This window comes from Plectropomus leopardus, chromosome 21, assembly GCF_026936395.1.
Source record: "Plectropomus leopardus strain MGB_pleo_1.0 chromosome 21, ASM2693639v1, whole genome shotgun sequence".
NCBI lineage: Eukaryota > Metazoa > Chordata > Actinopteri > Perciformes > Serranidae > Plectropomus > Plectropomus leopardus.
In genome coordinates, this window is record NC_142196.1 from 4,354,220 (window position 1) to 4,373,857 (window position 19,638).

The 19,638-nt window shown below is 41.1% G+C and overlaps 1 protein-coding gene across 14 annotated transcripts in view; it reads right to left on the reverse strand.

Moving 5' to 3' along the window:
* The window catches only part of LOC121960427 (uncharacterized), a 145,324-nt gene that overhangs the window by 41,162 nt on the left and 84,524 nt on the right, over nt 1-19,638 (reverse strand). Inside the window, exon 1 of one of the 14 annotated variants that reach the window (XM_088072004.1) lies at nt 253-1,893. The exons of 12 other annotated variants lie outside the window; for them this stretch is intronic. In XM_088072004.1, the coding sequence (XP_087928130.1) occupies nt 253-1,636 (1,384 nt within the window). In that variant the 5' untranslated portion in view covers nt 1,637-1,893. Of the gene's footprint in view, nt 1-252; nt 1,894-19,638 lie in introns of those variants that run through there. One more of the 14 variants, XM_088072005.1, reaches the window with a different exon arrangement.

The following is a 19,638-nucleotide window of genomic DNA, read 5'->3' on the forward strand; positions in this document are numbered from 1 at the left end:
TGGACTGCCACACCACTTTTTTCAGAGGATTTCAGCTATACACTGTGTTCCTTAAAAAAATGAAACTTTTTCTAGCAGTTTGTGAAAGTTATACACAGTGGTAGCATTCTGCAAGCAGAACTGTGGGAAGTATGAGATTGACCTACAAACTCTAAATATCATGTATCATGTATCAAATATCATGTTTGCCAATCAAATTTGGTGAACAAGCACAGTTCAAAAGGAGAGACTGCAAACATGACCTCCACCTACCATCCACTGTGATGAAAGGGTTGGTGCTGGAGCTCAGGCTGAGGCTGGTAGAGTCTACTCCTGCCCCAGTGTTGAGTTTAGTATCTTTGCTGTCAAACTCTTTAGCAGTGTTCGATTTGCGACCAGATTCACCATCAGAGTCGGAGCCTATAGAGGTGGTATTCAAGCTGCTGAACCCCTTAGGGCTGAGGGGCACTGGGAGCACAATGCCGCCTGGCTCCTTCTCCACCTTAAAGCTCTCCATTGGGGCCTCTAGAGGTGACAGAGGGAAGCCAGCGTTGCCGTCCTTCAGCAGTGGAAATGGGGAGAGGCAGAGGCGGGGTTCAGGCGGGGATTGCCGAAGGTCAATATGGGTGGCGCCCGCTGCTGAGAGGGTTGGTGGTGGGGTCTGCGGCTGATCTTCCGCAACTGTAAGTGAGCGCTTCATGGAGTGTGGCGAGCGACGTGGACCACCCATGGGTGATATCAGCTGGTCCAGTCCTGCCCCGTCTCCACCTGGGTATTTATCAGGCAGCTCTAGGCTGGTTGGTACTGACAGGTGGGAACATTCGGACATTGCACGGCGCATAGCCTTCCTCTGTTGCTGAGCTCGCCCCATAAAACAGGGCTCCAACTCCTCCTCTTCTTCTTCTATCTCTTCCCCCTCGCTGTTGTCCCCTGAAGAGCCATCGGATAATTGTTGGGCACCCAGGGCTGCCCCGGCACCAGCCACAATCTCATCACCCCTCTCCAAGTGGTTGTCATTAACAACTCCAATGACGCAGTAGTTCGGGGCCACCTGGGGCATGGCGACCTTTGGGCTGGATTCAGCAAAACTGGAGTTGTTCCAGGACTCAGATGGTGAGTCGGCATCCACTGGGGATGCCTCCATCCGTGAGGCTCCCAGTGAGTGTGGAGGCATTGCACTAGTGGTTGATGACAGCTCCATACGCTTGGCTGGGGATCCAGGAACTGGTGGCAGGGAGCCCCTGCTGGTTCCCCCACATCCCAGGGCAGAGGGTAGTCTGCCTGGGGAAGCTGGGGAAGGAGATGGGGAGGAGGACAAGGGGCTGTCTGGGCTTTCCCCTGCACTGCCTAGTGAGGCGTTACCCAGTGAGGTGCTTCCAGGGATGCCCCCAACCCTGCCCGGCACCTTCAGTTCCCCATCCATGCTGCCCCTGCCCGGCTGCTCAAAGAAGCACAGCTTGTCTTCATCTGTGAGTCCAGTTGGTGTCAGAGCCCCAGCACCTACCACCAGCCCCCTCTGGGTGCCGATGTCCATGCCTGCGGGGGACTGCCAGTCCCAGCTCTGAGCTGGCACAGTGGGCGCCAGGGACGGCACCTTACACAGCTCACTGTACTCCGAGAAAGGAGATCCAGGCTGCTGATTGGAGAGAGAAGACATGCTGTCTCTCCTTTCTATTCTTCCCCTTTGTTTGTCTCACAGTTTCTTTGTCTCAGTCTCAGGTGTCCAAAGGTAATCTTCACCACTTCTCTTCCCTTCTCTCCCTCTTTCCTTTGTTGCTTTGCGCTGTTGCTCCTTTTCGTTCAGTCACTCAGGTGCGCTCTGCACTCTGTGTGTGTGTGTGTGTGTGTGTGAGTCTCTCGTGCTGTGTCTCTGCTCCAAACTCACACTGAGGGTGAACTGGATGTGCAGATCATTCCCCCGTTCCCTCCCTCTGTCTCTCTCTCTCTCTCTCTCTCTCTCTCTCTCTCTTTGGTTCTCTCACTGATTATTACAGTGGTCATGTGACCCAGTTGTGGCTGCCAATTGGCGCATGCCAGTTCCCAGATCCCTCCCACTGTGGTGGAGTGAGTAAGCCCCCTCCCCTCTAGTTTTCTCTTTCACTCCACGTTTTTCTCCCCTCAACCCCCTTCTTTCTCTCATTCTGTCTCATGGTAAAAAGCACAACATACACACACACACACACACACAGAGCTCTGTCTTACCCCGGAGGATAGAGCGAGGGCAGAAACAGGCGCTTCAGGGGAAAAGTGCATTTTTGACTCACGATCTTTACAAATCATACCGCCCCACACATCCCACTATGCCCTCCAGAGCAACGAATTCCTGGCAAACATTGATCTTTATCTGACCTGTTACCACCACTTTTTCTCGTTGCTTCACACACCTTCTACTTTATTAGCTCAATTCTTTTGTCTGACTGGCTGTGCTTTATATAAAATATGAAACGCTCTAGGCTAAAATCTTAAAGCTTAGGGTCTACTCTCTCTCCAGGACTGCAGACACCCTTTCCTCCAACATGCACGGGTGCGAAACAGCAAGAAAGAGAGAGACGAATCAATGAGAGAAGACGACAGCAGGAGCCGGGAAGACTAAAGAAATAATAGCAAGAAGCATGTGTGAGATGATAAGTGCATCTCTTAGCATTTACAATTGACAGTAAGTGCTCGGTGTGGGAGAGACGAGGAGAAATAAGAAGAGGGGGAGATGGGAAATAGACTTACAGGAGACGGATGAGCAGTAAAGCCTCTCGTAAAGAGACCTTGTAGCCTGTCAGACTGCATTTGGTCACATGTGGAGAATCACACACCATTACCCCCTCCCCATATTCCTACCACGCTCTTTTATCCACATACTTGGATAATCAGACTCTATGCAAAACACACAAAAACATGCAAGTTTTCGCACATCAATGCACATTTACACTCACAGTGTATCCACAAGGGTAATCACACTGCCACGTAGCATTTAAGAAATGTTCATGAAAGAAAGACATGTTCATACATGCACAAATACAGTCCCACACAAATAATTCAGGCTAACACACTCAGTGGAGCCTGTCAGCATTTAACAGGAACTTGGCTTGGCAGGTTGCACAAAAACACTTTCAGCTCCATTGCTGTTATTTTTCTTCCTGATTGTACCAAAACTGTGATTTTCAATGAAGTTACAGTGATTTACAGCCATCTGAGGTGCTACTGTACCTTTGCACAATTACATGTGCACAAGAAAAACTGAAAACTGCCTGCTTCATACAGCAATAGCTCAAAAATGATCCAAACCACCATATATTGTGCAATTGTGGCTGCTGAGAAAAGCTGGGGGGTTTAAACAGCCCAATATAAGAGAGAGTAAATACATTTCTTCCATGCAAGTACCCACTTAAGGTATTCTATCATATTTTATTTGGACATCTCCTTGTTTTCTGATCTGCTCCTGATTACATTTGCTGTTGATTCTGTTTGGTGTAAATTAAAACTCAACACTTCTACCATGTGACTTCTTGGCTTGATAAAAACCAAGCGACAACTTCTGAGGTTGAAAAATGGAGCCAGTGCTAAGTGCCCAAGACTGCAGTTCATCTAATGGCCAATTGAGGCATGCTCCAAAACTAAGTTAATGCCTATTTATTAATTTTAAAATTCCCAACTCAAAAGGCCAGTGTGGAGGATTTAGGGGGGGTAATATTCGCAAAAACGTAATAAGTTGTGTTTTCTTTAACTAGAATGAGAACAAATTAGAACGTTTGTATCTAAATAGGGAGTGGGTCCTTATCCTGAAGGACTGCCTTGTTTCTACAGTAGCCTAGAATGGACAAACCAAACACTGGCTCTACGTGGGGACATTCCTGTTTTTGTGTTTGCCATCGTAGTTAGCAGCTAGGCCGTATTGCTAATTTCCTTGTTCATGATGGCCGTAAAGGGGATGAAGTCTTACATAAGTCACTTTTTCAAATGTAATTTAAGGATTTAATCTATGCACAATTAAGGATGTTGTCACATTGAGTGACAGTCGGGTGCCGTCTCTATCATGTCAAAATCACCGCAACAATGTTGATTAGGTTGCGTAACAATGGCGTAACCCCGGATTCTCTAAAAAAAGTATAGCTTAAGTTGTACCTGCTTTAGTGTTTTTTTCAGTTCATGAAAGTTTATTACAATATTTTGGTTACCTTAAAAAGGTTTTTTTTGATTGTACTAAAAGATATTCAGTGTTTCTGGTAGTTCATTTTGATCATGATACTATATAATTCTATAGCAACACATTCAATTTATGTCAATATGCATAAACTGTTAAAGGGACTGTTGCATACACATACATATTCGGTAAAGGTCAGTATGTGATGGAGAGGTAAGGGTGGGCAGGAGGGAGAGACATGGGTTTGTTGTCCTGGCCTACACTTTGTGTGTGTGTGTGTGTGTGTGTGTGTGTGTGTGTGTGTGTGTGTGTGTGTGTGTGTGTGTGTGTGTGTTTGACCAGTGCCAGTCAAAACAGCCGGCGGTTACAGGCGTTCCTGTGGTTGTCGGTTCAGACTGAAAGCTGAACGTTGGCAGAAAACAATGATTTATAACAGGCAGACAGGCAAACAGGGACAGGGCGAGTGATGGCAGGACAGAGGGGTGAGAAAGACAGACTGATGAGGGCAGAAAGAAGGACGCACATGCAGAGACTAAGGGTGAGGACTGATTGTGACAGCAGGAGGATAGTTGGGCATCTTTGGGAGGAAAAGGAAGAATTATCAGGGCAGTCGGATGAGCCGGGAGACAGACGCAAGGGTAATGAGTAGAAGGAGGAAGTTACGATGGTGAAGCAGAAAAAAAGGAAGATCATTTTGATGGAGTGAGGAAAAAGAAGGAGAAGAAGAAAGGAAAGAAAGGAGAAAAATGAAGAAAATGCAGCAACAAAGAGAGCAAGAAATGATGGTAAACAGGAAAGTTAGACCAGAATGAGGGTATAGGAGATTCGGTGTGTGTAAACATGTTGTCTCCTGATAGAACAGGACAAGAAGCTAAAGGGTGCAGTGCTTCTGTCTGGTTTGTCCACTGAATCCCGCTTTTTGGTCTATCAAACAAGAGACTCTGAAAAGTTCTTTTTCTGGCTCACTTGGGGATTTGGTTGTGCTTCGGAGCACTGGCACTGAATGTCAATGAGGTACATTGTATGGTACATCAATGCACACATACACGTGTCCTCTGAGCAAAAAAACAACAAATGAAAACCAGAATAAGCGCCATTGCATGTATGCCTCCGTACATCAGTTAAGTTACACTTACAATTTACATCCATATCTGTGAAAACATAGATGCTTCAAACACAGGATCTGTACAATCAGCACAGTTACAAGGTGGACACCAAAGATTAGTGTCACCAATTCTGTCTCTGACCAACTGTCCTTCATTATGTTCCTGACTTATGACCTGAGTAATGACCAGAGAAGTGTTTTTGCACAACATTATGAAGTCAGATTTGACCTTTGACCTCTTGGATATAAAATGACAGAACATCATCATAATGAGACAGTTTTGTGAAATTTGAGCATATTGAATTCTTAAGTTACGGCCAAAAACATGTTTTATAAGGTCACCTTGACCTTGACCTCTGACCACCAGATTCAAATCAAACCATCCTTGAGTCCACTTAAACGTTTGTGCTAAATTTTAAGACATTCCCTCAAGTCATTACTGAGATATAGCTTTCAAAAGAATGAGATCAATGCAAGGTCACAGTGACCCTGACCTTTGACCACCAAAATCGAATCAATTCATCATTGAGTCCAAGTGAATGTTTGTGTCAAATTTAAAAAAATGCCTTTCAGGGGTTCTTTGGATATTGCATTCACAAGAATGAGAGAGACTATGTCACAGTGACCTTGACCTTTGACCTATGACCACCAAATCTATTCAATTCATTCTTAAGTCCAAATTAATGTTTGTGCCTAATTTGAAGAATTTCCCTAAGGTGTTCTTAAGATATCACATTCACGAGAACAGGCGGGTGTACTGACAACTTGAAAACATAACGCCTATGGCCGCGGCTACCTGGCTCTTATCAGAGCCCTTAACTTTTACCTATCTGAAGACTTCAATCGCCTCACTTTGCAAATTTCTCAGTTCTCAAGGGTCAACTTAGAGAGGTTCTCACAGATTATCTTGTTCATTTGGCATTCTAATGGTTTACTAAACAAAAGCACAACTGCAAGTGGTTCTTTATACCCAGAGGAAGAATTGCTTCATAAAACACTAAATGAACAAGAGCTTTGTTTTCACTCCACGTTTTCCCTTTGGAAAAAAGAGTCATGCCAAGCTGGCACTGCAGAAAGGAAAGGTGGGGAGCCATTTAAGGCAAGATTAAATATTATAATAGCACACAGAAGGGGAAGGCAGAAAAGAAGAAAGAGAGAAGCCCTCTCTCTGAATCTTTTTCTCATATGTAAACACAATATGTGTTTGTATTTCATATCAGTTGAGAAATAATGTCCCATTCTTGCCTGAGGAGTTGGCATCATTTCATCTTTTCATTTTACAGCATGCCAAAAAATATGACTTCCATTTACAAATCACTATCACAATGTAATGGCATAACAGGGAGACATTGTCTTGTTCCTTGTGTGTTGTGGCCAGCTTTCTAAGGGCTGAACTGTTGCTTTTTACTTCCATTTAAGGTACCATGAATGCACACCGTGCAAGGCAAAGAGAGCTGTGTTGTTGTTGTTGTGGCTGAGCACAGTGAATGGCGGGACTTTGCTCCAGGGATGTGGCATTTCCATCACGGTGCACGCAGTTTTGGTATTTTGGTGACCCACCATGAGCTTGACTTCATGGAAGTGTGAGGAGATGCACATCAGGGGGCCAGTCAAGAGCAATCAGGCAGCAAAGCGCAGTGTTTGGGTTTGGGCAGATTTTGTGGTTTTTCCATGCGATGCCTGTTTGACCAAGTCATCCTCAAAAGATTGGTGGAAGATGTGTTGCCACAAAGTGGTGCACGCACATCCCATTATTCTACCACGTGTGTGGAGAGAAAGCTACAGCAGCTTAATGCACTCAATACAAAAAACAAACAATTTCTTGTTTGTTAGAATTAACATGATTATTATCTGAGAAAAGTTTTGAAAAGAAAAAATTCTGCTCTCTGAATTAATGACAATAATAGTCCTATAATAGTCCTATTAATTTAGATAAAGAGGGCAAATAATTTTCTTTTTTCAACTGAATGCATTAAACCTCCATCGCTTTCTTTATACTGTTAATGCTTTTCTGTCTGCACACCTGATAGAGCATTGGGAGGTGCATTCGTTACTTTATGGCATGTTAATATCCACCAAACATTTGAAGATGACCTGGTAAAACAGGCATCATTAGCCCAGCTTTATCTGTCCTGAAATCATTCTTAGGGGAGTACTAGCACCTTCTGAGGACAATAAGTTGGCTAGTCTGACTGAAAAAAAGATAAATAGCTTCCCAGTGGAAACCATGCCATTGTAATCATGAAATACAAAATGTACCCTTACATATCTATTCAGTATGTCTGACACAATATTTGGTCAATGGGTTTAGGATATTCAGAGTTTGCCTTCCCTCCTTCAGTCAACCCATCAATCTATGTCAACCAGCTCCTGACGACGCCTACATGTTTGGACACCATTAAAAAGCAGCCTGTCACCACAGTTGGAGAGCCCGCCTCCACCAAAATGCCAACCACCTCAATCACTAAACAGTCACATCAGCTGCAGCCTGCTCCATCTCCCAAAACCTGCCTGTCTGTCTGCATCACTAAACCCTGTCGCCCCAATCACCACACCACGGAGTCACTGTCACGTTTACACATCACACCTGCACAGACAGACAGGCAGGCAGACAGACAGACAGACACATACACAGACAGGTGGCTGGGTAGATGTGCTGGCAGGTGGGTAGACATGCTCCGGGTCGCTGCTTCTGTGTGTCACATCTGTCTCTCTTTCTTTTTCAAAATTCCTTCTCTCCCTGTCTGCTTGCCTCTTGAAGTACAAAACTGACACCAGACTCCAATGGGACACACACACACACACACACATATACACACACACAGCCCACCAAATAGATGACATCACCCTGTCTGATTCATTGGCAAACACACACACACACACACACACACACACACTATACAAAGTGTTATATAATCCCACCGGGTGACAGAGGCATTGTGTCTAATAACCCGTGCAGGCTACTAGAGAGGCACACAAACAAAACAAAAGCTGTGGCCGATAAAAAGCCTCCACGCTGCCTTTAAATGGCCTCATTGATTGAGGGTAAAAGTGACAGGGAACACAACATAAAACTGAAGTTTTCTCCTAATACTGCCATATTTCTCCCTTGTCATGTATGCCTGGGAGATGTCAAATGTCAATGAAATATCAATATCTCAGTTGTTACCAGCATATGACAGGATACTGATTAGGCCTGTCATAATAACTACGTTATCAACTTATAGTAAGATATATGGACACGACCCCGATCATTTTGCTGATCTCGATATTGCCTATTGTGTTTGCAAGCTTATTCGTCTACATAAGGATGTCACCACCTCCTTGAATTCAGAGAAAACTAAAACTATACTTCAAAGATGACGAAATGTAGCTTACTGGTAGCCTGCAGCTGCACTTTTAAAGTAAAAGAGACACAGTCCTGGTAGTCGTTACCTTGCCAACCCCTGGCAACGAACCAAATGGTAACTCAGTGTTCCTGGAGCTATACTAAGCTTGTCAACAAGTTGCAAAAGCCATCAAATGCTGTGTTAACCCTTTGAAACCAGGGCAAATTGTTTTGATTTCTTTCAAAAACATAAGGGGGAAGCAACAAGCTAAAAAAAACCCAATGTTACTGAGAAAAACAGCTGAAGATTTAAAAAAAATAAAAAGTATTTTTATTTTGTATATTTTATATTATTTTTTTCTGCAGCATTACTTTAAATTTAAAATCATTATAGTTATAAATATGTCTTTCTGGACATTTATTGTTATTTTATGATTTATCTCTAATGATTCTCCCCTCTTTTTTAAAATACATTTTTTTTGGTCATTGTCTTCTTTCCCTGTACATTTTCCAAAGAAATAAAAACAATTTGCTCAGCACCAGAAAACTGATGCCAATCCAGGTTTCAGAGGGTTAAGTCCCAAAATGAGTAATTTTGGAAGGCTTCTATAAAGGTAGTTATTTTATATATACTTTCTTATTATGGTGAGATACATAACTTAAAATGATTTAAAGTTCACTCAAAGGTCAAACGCTTCTGAACACTTGTCTCTGTGAAAAAGTCTGGGATTTATTTGGCCCACCCACCACCCCAACCTGTGTTAAGAAGACTGTTCAGGACTGTGTCGTTCATGTGATCGCAGCCTTCCAAAATGTGAACATTATGCACAAAGTATTGGCTCATGGTTACATGGAATATGTTTGAATTTGGGTTCATTACTTTTCTTAGGAAAATGTATAAAAATCTTATTTTTATCTTAGTTACTTTTTTAATGTCTTGGTTTATCATTTTTTAATCAATGCCTCTATAGTTGAAATTTCCCAGCCCCATTGCCTTCTGTCTTACACGGTCCAGCCTGAATTCTTGTAAAGTGTAATAAGACTGTACTATACATTCCCATGCAGGTGATTGATGAGCTGCGGTACAACTGAAACTGCCAGACAGCTGAAAAAGGTAAGAAATTCCTTTGGCCTAAATAAAAAAAGGCATTATTCTCCACATGCTAATTCACCTCTGGAAGGCAGGAATGGAGAGACGGAGCGATGAGCACAGGTGCGGAGACAGAGGAGGATAATCTCAGTTGGGGGTGTTGGAGACATGGATGATGGAAGGAGACAGTCTTTAGTGACGTCTATTTATAGCTCAATTGCATCTCCTTCACAGCCCGTCACAACATGCCCATCCTCCCTGAACATCCATTGTTTCCTCCTTAGCCCCTCTTCCCATTTGTCGCCAAAGCAACTGCCTCCTGTTGCTATGGCAACTGGCTCCTCATCAGCGTGCTGGCTCTAGCCACGTTGGGGGTTTGGGGGGGAATGGTTCGAGGGGATATTTGGTGGTGATGGTGGGGGTATCGTCTGCAGAATCAGGGGCTGATGGAGGAGGGATGGATGATGGCTTGAAAGCCAACAGTGTGTGTGTGTGTGTGTGTGTGTGTGTGTGTATGTGTGTGAGGAGGGGGGGATGGTTATTAATACTGTATGCTACAGAGCCCGGGGAGGGTATTCCACTATTCTAATCTACTCAGCTTCTTGCCACAGGTCACAGAGTTCGTTCCACTCTGGTGTCTTTGCATTAATTACAGTCGTCAGGCTAGAAAGCGGCTCCCTAGAAACTAGTCTGATGATAGAGAGATGAATGACGGATGAACATGGAGATCTGTATCAGGCTGATGCACATGATTACGCGCAAGTCATTGTGGACACAGCAAAACATGCAAACATAAAGTATATACTACACACGTAGACAAAGAGATAACCCTCCCCTAAAAGTGGGTAATTTGTTAAAAAGACAACAGCATTCTTGGTGATATCAGCAGCTCGGCCAGGCTAAGGTGATCACCAGAGCTGGAAGAAGTATTTCAGGCCATTACCCAAAAGACAATGCCAATACAGAATTAGGCGAGTGTCCATTAACCTTCAAATAGCACAAATTGAAATTGCAAATATAAAATACGCCCAATGGAAATACATAATTTAGAAAAAACGCAGTCATCTTGCAATTGCATTTTATGGACATTTTAAAAACATTTTCATTGCTTACGCTTTGCGTAAATTTGCAATGGACACCCGCCTAATGTTGCTCCATTACGAGTTATAGTCCTGCACTAAAAAACCTACTTAACAGAGAGCTATGCCCATTTTCAAAGTTCATACATTTTATTTCTATGGTCCAAGACAGTTAAAAAAATATTAGTCAACATGAACAACTCCAAAGAACTTTTTTTTAAAACATTAGTTTAGATTAGAGGGCATTATCGCAAACAGACAGGGAACAATTATGATGACTGTGACTGATGATGATGATGATAAAAGATGATGACTGTTAATGCTTGTTTTGTTCTTTAGTAATTGTGTCTTTGTCTCTGTGTCGTAATTGTTTTTTGTTTGTGTGTTTTTTTTTACTTTTATTATGGTATCTCTTTGTGGCAGGCTGATGGTTTTTATTGTGTTGGTAATATGGTACATCATTAAATATAATATTAAAAGATAACACGTGGGCTTGAAACACAATGAAATAAAACATACTGGAAAAATCGAATGCCCATAAACATGAGCTGCCTGCTAGCTCCCAAAATCCTGTCTGTTTTTCCATTTCTGTATCACACTACACTGATCTTTTCCCTCCTAGCTCACCACATGTTTTTCATTGTCATCAATTTTCCTGCATTACTTGAGAAAGAATTTGCCTAAATAGTGTATAATTGCCAGAAGAGTGAGTGTCTCGTTCATTTTTATTAATTAATGACAATACCCAGCGGCTCTACTATTCCCTGTGAAGCAGCTGTGACTGCTCAGTTCATTATTCATATTGAATGAATCTGGCGCTGCTGGCCAATATAGATATACGTATCTGCTCCACCCAATGCACTCTCTGTCTCTGTGTCACACGAAAACACAAACTCTGCCTGTGTTTACAACATTTACCACCGTCATCAAATGTCCACCAACCTACTGTCTCTGTCTCATTATCCTGAAAGCCATGCAGTCTGTTGGTTGTGATTGACAGCAGCACAGAACGTGAGCTCGGCTCTAAAAACTGAAAGCTAATGGAACGAGGAATCATGCTGAGTGAGACGAAATGAATCCCAAGAATAAAGAAAGACAGGGAAAATGGGAAATGTGACACTTATTTCTGTTACCACTATACTATTAGGTACCGGACTGTCACTTTATCCTGGATTTAATCATACAGGCAATTTCAAGAATGTGATGGAAACAAATAGATCAACTTTGCATGTGTGATAGGCTATTTGGATAAACTAGAAATTTGGATGATATCTTGTGCAGCATAAAATTATCTGAAATTATATTTTAGTCATATTGGATTCAGGTGTAAGATGTGTTATTAATGTATAATATATTCAAGTCACCTATAGGAATGGGGATGAGTCATCATCAACAGCAAGTTTTTTGGAGGGATAAGGCCTGTTCACTATAGTGACAAAAATTCAAAAGGTGAACTGACACAAAACACAATATTCAGCAAATAAGATTGTGTTGTTGGTATCTGGCTTATAGATCTGAAGGTCAGACATGGACCACCACAGTTTTTTATTTTTTTAAATTGTTAGCAGGAGTAGGCACTAATACTAAACACCAGCGAGACACCAGGGATGTTAATAGGTGGCAAGCTGCCAAAAAGGGTCGATATGAATAACCAAGTTCAATTTTGTAACATTTTACTTCTTTGTCTCTGACAAGAGCTCTTCTTTATATGGACATCTATCTTTTGTGCAGACTTGCACATTGTTTTTTGTTTAAAATAGACCGGACTGTTACTAACATTTTGTCCCTAGCAAAGGAGCATGTCCTATATTTTATGTTCCTAATACCAGAGAAAAACTAAAAACCCCAGCCGCTGTTTTGGAAATGAAAACGGTGATAGGCAAAGTAATTCTCTTTACTTGATAAGAGCTGAAAATGTGTTTATGTACTGCACAGTTAGCCAGCTTGTTTGATATTGCTGGTGTTTGCTAACTCAGCTAACATCAATATTTGGGTGACTGCAGGGGAAGTGGTTTCATGACTACATAGTGTGTGAAACTGAGGGTTGGGGGATGCAAATTTGCATGTTCTATGATAGTGATCGGCTTACCCTGACATTCTTACTCTACCCTACCAATCTTACTTCTACCTCAATCTAACCAACAAAGTCAACGGGTACTAACCAATCAAAGTGAGAGCAGGGCAGGGCATGCCATTGCTATTCAAGGAAACCCTATTTTCTCAAGGGTCAGGGAGAAGCATTTCACAAGATCCCAAAAGTGAAACATTAGAGAACTTAGCAGGGTTTTTGTCTGAGGGTGGGACTAGGTTATTGCTAGCCTGCGGTTCCTGTTGTTTGGTGTTGCTGGACAAAGTCAACCTCCTGCTAATAAAACAGAGTCAGCTTTATATTAAGCCTCAGGTGGCATTTCAATTCCATTTTTTTAGGATTAGTCAATCTGTGACACAGCCACACACTCATCAGGCAGTCGCAGGGAGGAAAAATCTCCCCTGCACCAGTCCCTTTCCCATCACTCCATCTTGCTCGCTCTCCTCCAGGCTGCTGGAAGATTATTTTCATACCAGTGACAGCTCAGCCTCTGCCCCATCTATCCCAACTCTCCACCTCCCCCTTTCAAAATACAGCTCTCACTTTTTACAGCCACCTGTAAATGTTGAAAGGCTCTTGACACATTTCAATATAATTTGACACAAAAATGGCAGGAATTTGAACTCTGAGTGTAGAATGTGTGGTTGTATGGTACTCAGCTCAGACTGCTCTTTGATGGCACTCAGTCAAAGCATTTTTTTTATCTGCCTTCCCTCCTCCTCTCTCATGTCTGTCCCCTGCTGCCTGCTGGTTTAGGATATCTCCATATTTCACAGATTGGTACAAAAATGCACCAGTGCCTGGCTTGTTTACTTGTTTTGCATAATTAAGATGCTGAAAGCGGAGGCTTTGCAGTAACTGACTGCCTCCCACTGAGGTTTGTGCACTGCAATCACTTTACCAAAAACCCTCCACCACAAAAACCTTGACAGTAACATGCCTGATCTTTCTGTTTCTAGTGTACATTTTGTTTTGTTCCAACACAGCTCCATGAGCTTTCACTCTGTTTCTGCTCTGATTTGTTTCCCTTTTTATTGTTAATGAAGAGATGGACTTCAGAAGCATCAATCTTTACTGCACTGTGGTCATGACAACAACAAATGATAACAGTGTCTGCAATATACAGTCCCCACTACCTCGAGGTCACTAACAACGGTAGAAAAGGGCACAAACACTTTTTACTCAAATCTATAGCACTTTGAAAAGAACAGTGTTGAATTAAAGTGGCTCACAGTGCAGAGAATCATAATACAAAGAGCAAGGACGCGGAAAAATAAAAAGTCACCTGTTCAACAACTCAAGAGAGATGAAAATATAAAAGTTTAGGCACAGTTAAAGGACAGTGAGTGGAAATGTCTTTTAAGTTGGCAACTGAAAGGTTCAATAGATAGAGATGAACTCAGGTAAGTGGACAGCTTTTTAGAAAGCCCTGTCACCAAGGCGCCTGGATGTAATGATTAAATTTGACTTCCTGAGTTATTCGTCGGTTTTAAAGCTAAATCAAATATAACTCCAATATTATCTTCATGCAAAGGAGACAAGGTACCCAGGTGATGAGTAAGCAGGTCCAAATAACTTTGGAAGTTTAACTTTTAAAAATGGAAAAAGTTCTGAATATGTTCACACTATGAGTGACACATTGACAGGCTAAAAGTCATTTTCAATCTTTCCAATCTTTTCTGATCTCTAAAACAACATAATGAAGCATCAACCAATCAGATGGCTTTGATTCTAGCTGTGGTACTGTGATATTAGCGAAATTAGCTAGCTAGCTTTGTGCCCTGCGGTGCACACAGGGAAATGATTGGGAGGCAAAATGTGATGTTAAAACGGAAATGTAGTGATCAAAAGCATAGATTTTGATTTAACAAATACAAACTTTAGATGATATTCAGTTCATGTGCTTTATGGCAAGCAGCAGATTTAAACAAGCGTGTGATGACCAGCTACATTAATGAGCATTTAAGCAACATTTCAAGCAACTCCATGATAATGTCGCTGGTCATGCAGTTGCTATGTTGTTTGTAGTGTGAACACAGTATCAGAGATACTGGATTTGGTGTCCTGAAGATAGTTTATAAGGTATGTTTGTTCAGACTTTAGATGTAGGTAAATGGGAGCGTCATCGGCGTAACATAGAAGAGCAATGCCATGTTTTTGGGTGATAACGGGGGAATTTAAGTTCAGAAATTACAGAACCTTTGACAAAAATGTGGGCTGAGAATTTAATTTGAAAAGTTTCAAAAAAGACCCCCCCCCCCCCTCAGATACTCTCATACTCTGTAAACTTTCTTAATTTACAAAAAGTATTTTGTAGTAACTCGTGTCTCATGTCCAACAGTGTCCTCAGAGTAATGTCATATAATTGTAAAGCCATAGTTTTTTGTTGGTTCATTTTATTGTGGATCAAAGTGCCAGATTCTGGTGTTAAATATTGTAATGTAAAATTATTATTATTATTTTTAAAATAAATATGGATACCCTCTGGTCTTTTGAAGCTCTTGTTGATAGATGGATTGATATCTATGCCCAATGGATTCCAAAGGATTTTGGTCTATGATTTCCCAAATTCTTACTACTCCAAATAAAACTGTTGGTAAAAGTGTTGTAAATTTGATCCAAAACACTCTCTTTAGGGAAAATGTGTATAAAGTAACTGACGTTAATCCAGCTAAAACAATGTACTTTTCAATATCTGGAATAGAATCTACTAGGTAATGGTGAACTGGTAATACAGTGACAAAGATGAAAAATTATCCACACCAGTCATGTATTACAAAAGTATAATGATCTCAATGCCACAATGGAGTTTAACTTTGACATGTAAATTTAATAATTTTGTGTGTTTCTGTAACAAACACAAACTGTACCACCAGCAAGTGTGCTGTCAGCGTAGTGCCTCATTAACTCCAGCATCTGTTGCTGTTCCTAGGGCAACATTAACTGATCCTTAGTCTCTATGGCAACTCCCCCATCCCTGTTCTTTTCCTTCCTCTTGTCCCTCCCCAAAGGCAATCCACGTCTCGGTCTGGAATCGTGGAAATAACAATTTGACCTTTATCAACAATTGGTCTAAACGCAGTACATTCTACAGCTTCCATAATCGAATTCACCTAGTTCACTAATTCAAAGTGAGGAAATCAGGTTAGATCTCTTGAGCGACAAATTAGGATGCTGTTTATTGCTTCATTATCACCTAAACACGTTCAACATGCCTGAGATGCCTAAGGTTGTGTGTGTGTGTGTGTGTGTGTGTGTGTGTGTGTGTGTGTGTGTGTGTGTGTGTGTGTGTGTGTGATTTTTTTCCCACCAATCAGAGGTTTTTTCTATCAAACAAAGGTGCTAAGTGGACCCTGCCTCTAGCTGCTGAGGCATAAAGGGCAAGCAGTTCACAGTGCTACCTGCTCGTCTGCCTAATAGTCTGTCTGATAATTGTGCACCTTTTAAAAGCAGTAAAAGCCTCTAGTGAAGCGTTAATGTTGCATCCTCAATGGAAGCATCCATTCTAAAAAAATGACAAGTTTACAGTATGTATGGTTGAACTGTTCATTCCAATACACTTTGAAAAAAACATGTTGACTGTGTTCAGACACATTCACTCAAACAACATATATACAGTCTATCTACAGTTACAACATATCTATTATTATTATTATCTATTACATATCTACAGTTTTCAACATGGTAAAATACATGAACTGCAATCTATCATATAGACACTGTAATGCACAGACTGGGAACCAAAATTAAAATTTAAGGCTACAGGTGTTGGGACACCATGAGGGCCAATTCATAGTGTGCACACCCGTCCTCTTTGGTCTGTGTGATATATCGTGTAAATATCGTCATCCACCCATGTCTGTAAGGACTTGGACCCTGTTGTGACTGCGCCAACTGTAGGCAAAGCAAGCATGCCAACTATGCATGGTTCAATCTCTTACTTACTTTCAGCCTTTCAGACTAATAAATACACAATAGAAACCCACAAAATGTTCAGAAAAGTAATATTCTCACACCTATTTTTCTTATTAAACATAGAAATACAACTGTACACCTCTGAATTCAACTTTTTTCAATCACAGAGGATGGACAAGGCTTAATTGCCTTGTTAACTCATAAAACACACTTCATTCAAACTCAACACAAACAAGATAAAAGTCACTTGAACTATCTTGGTTACTCTTTCTAGTAATCTAGCTATTAAGTCCAGTGTTCCAACAATCATCAGCTCCAGTTTGGTCAAAATAAATCCTAAATACACCAAGTTAGATGTAAAAAAACATGTCTCTCTCTGCTGTTGATGGCTGCTCACTGTTTACAGTCTTGTAACCTATCCCACCTACACCCTCTACACTCTGCTGGTATATCTAACCACCTGTAGGCACTGTTTCTTCATTCCCCTAAAATAAAGGCCAAGTTGTCACTCTTCACTCCCTGCTGTGCCAAATATCATTGCTTTATATATTCTACATTCACATAATCGTTCACATTTCTAAATGAACAAAGTAATATTTAGGGAAAGACATTGTGTTTTGCAGATGTACATCACGCTACTTCTACTCTTCTGTAAGGTAATAATTATTATTCACTTGTCATCCATTGTTTTAAATATTGGAGCACATGTCTAGTGCTATCATTTTTCCCTAAGCCCTTCTATAATGAAGCATCTGCATTTGTTATGTTTCCCTATTCTTTTATTCAGACTTTTTCTTTCATTTGTCAGTGTCTGTCGTTCAGTCTGTCTTTGCATTCATGCATCCAGAGTGGTTCTATAATAAGCCTTGCAAACATAAGCTTTATTTATTTAAGATTTATGGTTATGGAGTAGACTTCCCTGGTGTCTCTCTTTCATATTCAAAGAAAACAAAGATGACACAATGATTCAGTGCTAACAGACATAACATGGTATATCTAATACAGTTTCAGCGTACTTCAAAATATGTCTCGTGTCTATGTATTGAGGTTCCCTCTCTGATGTCTGCTCATGTGGGCTTATACACATTTACCTATCTATATGCATACATTTTCCTCCCAATTATTCTTTTCCCATGCCTCTGTCAGTCTCATGTTTTTCTGGACACTCCTCTGCCTCAGATCTGTCTGTTTTCTGTTATTTTGTTTTCTTTAAGTCTCTCAGTGTGTCTGAAGTCAGCCTGCCTGTGGAACAGCAAGGCCTTTTCTTTCTTCAGACGCTTTCGTCTTAGCATCTATTTTTATTTATTTATTTATATTCAACACCAGCTGAATCCGCAAAACACACTCTTCGACACTCGCACACACAAAACTATCATACCAAATACAGCTTCAGTTATGTGTAACTGGCTGAAAAAGCCGAGAGTTAGGTGCTTGTCTGTGTAGTGACACAGGTGAAAAATAGTGAGAGGTTTTAAAAAGTATCTCCAGACTCCAGAGAACCAAGCTATTGCACTAATAATACCATATAACATGTGTAACACACATTTAGGGTATTTTTTCTCCCTACAAAGTGGCCATTTTGACTATTTTTTAGCAGGACACTGAAGACACAGTGTCCTGTATAGACCTACTTGTTTGCTTACCTGCTGCCTAAGCAAAACTCAGAACATGAAGTTGCTTTGCTAAATTAGAAATCAGGTCAACTTATTTTTTCCGAGGAAAAGTTTTAAAAGAGCACCTATGAGATTCATTATATGGCTATAGTCTATATAGATCAATGGCATTAAAGGTAACAATTGAAGTCATGTCTTGCATAAATTTTGAACAATAGAACTTCTCTAAAATAGAGGCCTCATATCTCTGATGTCAGCAGGGATAATCTCAGTCATTTGTTTACAATCGCATAACTATTATGACTTGCAAAATTCAGATGGAGGGCAGGAAGTGATAATCCATATACTGAGTGAATTGGATATAAAGGGTAGTAATTATAAAAGGGCTGAATGAGCCTGAACGCAGCAGGGAAATTTGAACCCAGGTTGGATCCTTACAACATGAAGTTAAGTGATTTTTCCTACAATTTGACTGATATTCCCAGTGTGAGCACGATAGTCACTACAAATTAACTTGTCCTCATGCCTTCCAACGTTACTAATATTACTAATGTCACTCAAGTTACATGGCGAGCCGATGAATGTCTAGTGATATAAAAATCATCATCAGTCACAAGACATTATAGATGTGACTTATAACAATTCATAAATGCAAGTGTCTTATGGATGCTCTTGACTGGTTTTAAACCGGAGGTATAAAACCGGAGGCTTATAATGCATTATAAATACTCATACTAAGCTATACACACATCAGCAATCAACAGTAGTAAGAACTCAGTGTGCTTTAATAGTCCATGCAGTATCATAAATTAGCATTGTATGTATTAAGTGTTGAGTGTTCAAGTGTTTTGGGGTGGCAGAGAGTCCAGACTGATACAGAGAGCCAAACAGAGTGTTGAGCTCACATGATCAGGATGGTCTCAACAGCACAAATCATAGGCATTTCAGCAGTGTTGGTAGTCTTTGCCTCCAGTTGCTTGCCCTCCATCTAGACCAATGTATGGCATGTAATTCTACTACACTTTATAGCTTCTTTGCATATGAGTGCTGACATAGTGAAGAAGTGACAGGGGACATGACTGCTGGCTCCTGCACATGGAATTTTAGCACCATGGACAGAGAATTCAGCCTGTTTCAGCAGAGGTGGGTGTGGAGTGTATGAAATCCAAATGACTTTTTATGAATGCAAACCATCTAGAACATACCGTAGTGGAATCCATAATAAAATATCCAAAAACCTCTCAATAAATCTCATAAATTTAACATGAATATGAGACGTGTGTTCCAAATTCTGAGCTGTTTTGA